This window comes from Tupaia chinensis, unplaced genomic scaffold (assembly GCF_000334495.1).
Source record: "Tupaia chinensis unplaced genomic scaffold, TupChi_1.0 Scaffold000159_1, whole genome shotgun sequence".
Taxonomy (NCBI): Eukaryota; Metazoa; Chordata; class Mammalia; order Scandentia; family Tupaiidae; genus Tupaia; species Tupaia belangeri.
Genome location: NW_006159630.1, coordinates 883,357 through 886,639, shown reverse-complemented (window position 1 = coordinate 886,639; position 3,283 = coordinate 883,357). Strand labels below are relative to the sequence as shown.

The 3,283-nt window shown below is 65.6% G+C and overlaps 1 protein-coding gene across 4 annotated transcripts in view; it reads right to left on the bottom strand.

The window, feature by feature from the left end:
• PCYT2 (phosphate cytidylyltransferase 2, ethanolamine) overlaps positions 1-3,275 on the bottom strand; it is a 5,927-nt gene extending 2,652 nt beyond the window's left edge. Inside the window, exons 1-6 of one of the 4 annotated variants that reach the window (XM_006145624.1) lie at positions 3,223-3,275; positions 1,836-1,924; positions 1,260-1,421; positions 976-1,042; positions 412-496; positions 254-298 (exon numbers count right to left, since the gene is read on the bottom strand). In XM_006145624.1, the coding sequence (XP_006145686.1) occupies positions 254-298; positions 412-496; positions 976-1,042; positions 1,260-1,421; positions 1,836-1,917 (441 nt within the window). In that variant the 5' untranslated portion in view covers positions 1,918-1,924; positions 3,223-3,275. Of the gene's footprint in view, positions 1-253; positions 299-411; positions 497-975; positions 1,043-1,259; positions 1,422-1,835; positions 1,925-3,003; positions 3,096-3,222 lie in introns of those variants that run through there. The other 3 variants (XM_006145628.2, XM_006145625.3, XM_006145626.3) reach the window with 3 other exon arrangements.
• Between the last annotated feature and the right edge of the window lie 8 nt (positions 3,276-3,283).

The window sequence follows — 3,283 nt, the reverse complement described above, 5'->3', positions numbered from 1 at the left end:
GGCGACAAAGTGAAAGAGGCCAGGCCACCTGTTAGAGCTACCTGCCCGGGGCTGTGCTCTTCCTCCCAGCTGTGACCATGGGGCTGGCAGGCTGGCACTGCCTCCTGCCTGCTCAACCTCCCAGCACCGACTAGCAGCCGGGCTGGCAAGGCAGGGAGGTTGGAGGGAGAGGCTCAGGCTGGCCTTTCCCCAGGGGGCCTGGGTGCTGGGCAGTCGGGCATTCCCAGGTGGCCCCGGCACGGGCCACACTCACCTTGCCAAAACTGTCGGCGTACTCCCGGTACTCGGAGGTCATCTCCTGCATGGGCAGACAGAGTGCTGAGGGGAGCGCCAGCAGGGTGGGGCAGGCCGACACGAGGGTGGGAGAGGGACGGCCACCCTTCTCGTGAGGTCCTGCTGCTTTGGACTCACCTGGCCACTGTGATGGGCTTTGGTTGCCAGCAGCATGCGGCCCACGAGGTCTGTGGTAGACACCCCCTGGGTGCGCTTGCACTCTCTGGAGACAGAGCAGGGCTGGGACCCTCCTCCCAGACGTGGTGGCGAGGCTCTACCTCCAGCAATTGCCACCTACCTATGTACCCACCGCAGCCTGCTGGGGGCCAAGCCGGGGCTGCCCCGTAGGCCTGGAAGCTCACGCCTGCCATCAGCCACAATAGAAAACCCAAGGGGCTGCAGACTCTCTGAGTCCAGGGAGCAAAGGTAAAGCCTCACCAAAGTCTGCCTGCAGTGCTGGGCAGTGGGCAGGCCAGTCTTGGGGTCCCCACTGTGCCTGCTGCCCAGGCTCCTCCTGCCCAGACCCTTCCGGGCACACTGGACTGTGGCCGCAGCTGTGTCCCAGCGCTCACCAGCAGGGCTATCTTTGTCTGCCTCTGGTGCTGCCCTGACCCCGGGGCCACGGGCCCACCACATGGGCAGGCCAGCAGGAGAGACACAGGCCCCATCTTCCCCTGGCAAGTGGCCCCAGTGGGGACTGACCTGTACCTCCCGGCCTGCTTCACTTCCTCATAGGTGTCCCGGCCATCCACCGTCAGTGTGATGTCATCTAAAAGACCATCCAGCATGAGGACGCAGTTCAAACCAGAGACCTTCAGGGCCCAGGGTTCAGGACCTTCTCGGTCCCCAGCCAGCCCTCATATGCCTAGGGACACTTCTGGGGAGGGACTGAGCACTTTCTCAGACCTTCAAAGGGGCTCAGTGTGCCCTAAAGGGTGGTGAGGCCCCAGCCCCTCCAGAGGCCCCGAGGCCGGCCCCCCACTCACTGCCGTGCACGCAGAAGTCGCAGCCGTACTTGTCCAGGGTCTCCAGCGTGGTGACATAGGGGGCAGCAGGCACCACCTCGTCCACCCACTTGATGGCCTGCACCATCTTGTACCGCTCCTCCTGGGTGAACACCGGGGGCCCCTTGTGCTTGGCGATCTCCTCTAGGCAGAGAAGGACATGAAAGGCAGTGGCTCCACTTCCTGGCCTTCACCCAGCCGACTGTTCCTGGCACTGGCAGGGCCTGTAAGCTGAGGTTGGGGCATGTGGAGGCAGCTGTCCCCTTCATTAAGCGTCCGCCCTCGAGGGCAGGAGCACACCTAAGAGGCCACTGCTCATGGTGGTCCCCACTCAGTGCTTGAGACTGTGAGTTCGATAACTAGACGGTACCAGGTGAGTCCCCAGCAAAGCCGAGTCCCCAGGACGACTGACCAGGTCCCAAGCCCCAAAGGACACAGGAGCCAGGCCAGGTAGTGCAGCCTGGCTCCACCAACCGCACAGCCCTGAGCCCCACTGGCCCGGTTTCCAGCTCTGGGTAGAGACTTGCACCCAGGGCTGGGGGTACAGCCGGTGCTTACCATCCGTGTGCACGCCCACGATGAGGTAGTCGCCCATGGCCCGTGCCTGGCGCAGCTGGTTCGAATGGCCATAATGCACCATGTCGTAGCTGTGGAGATGGTGGAGTGCTCAGCCCCAGGGTCGTGGGGTGGCCCTGCACCCTGAGAATGCCACAGGAGATCCTCAGAAGTGCCCTGGGCCTGGGCATCCCTAGAGGTGGTGGCATCCAGCTGTTGACGCTGCTGCTGGGCCCAGGCACGATGAGGGCAGGAGCACTGAAGACTGATCTGCCGGAAGCCTTGGGTCCTGTCCACATCAGCTGTGCTGTGCCCTCACCTGCACACCCTACCGGGGGCTTAACCTGCCATCACTTCCAGGAGAAGGGCTGGGTCCTACACTAACCCAGGATGAGTGGGCAGTCCCTTGGGCCAATGTAAAACAAAAAAACCACCCAAGACAAAGGCCTGGGAGGAGACTTGAGGACCCTGCTCCTGCCACCACAGCCTCCAGAAGCTGCTAGCTCAGGTCTCTGGGTGAAGAGCCACTGCCCGGGTCCATGGTTCTAGAGCTTTGGCCCCGGACTCGCTGTCTGCTGCTGCCTGCTCGCTGTGGCCAGCTGGAGGCTCTGTGGTGCCTGCAGCAGGCAGGCAGGCGGGGCCAGGGCTCCAGGCCCTAGGGGTTGCTTTTGCTCCCCCTCCTTCCCCATCCCTCTGGCGGACCTGTTCACCCTGTCCCTGCCTCTCCAGGCAGTGGTGTGACCCAGATGACCCTGGGCAGCCTGGGGCGGGTACAACGCCGTCCTACGGAATGCACTTCTCTCCCGGCCCGGCCAGCCACACCAGGAAGCCCAGGACCCTAGCACACAAACCGGGTGGGGGTCACAGGGTTTCAGGTCTGGCAGGTGCTGGCCAGGCTGGGAGTCAGGCTGGGCAGGGGGAGCACAGCGGGGAATGGGGAGTGGCCCTGAGTCCAGTTACTATGGCCTCTGGCTCACTGGGGGCGGACAGCCAGGGCCAAGGTCGGAGTCCACTGATGAAGCCCCGGTGACTTGCGTGCAAGACAAGTCCACAGCCCGCCCGCCCTGCCCTGGGCTGCCGGGGCAGGGGAAAGCAACGACGAGCAAGCTGGCCCAAAGGAGGCCCTGCTCTGACAGCCCCGGCTGCCCCGGAAGGACGCCCTCCGGCGGACCTGCCTGCTGCGGGAGGTCCCAGGGCCCGCAAGCCTGCCGGGGGCCCTGGCGGCCAGGGAACTCCCTCGCTCGGACGCCGGGGGAGGGGGCGTCCGGCCTAGGCGCTCCCGCCAGGCTCGACCCAGGTCCCGCGGGGGCAACGGCCAGCTCGTGACCCCCGGAAGGAAAGAGCCGTCGGCGTCTCCGGGCGCAGCGCCCGCCCGCCCGCCCGCGCTCACCAGCCGTCACACCACACCCGCACGGCGCGCCTGTCCCCTGGGCCCCGCCCCCCCGCCCCCC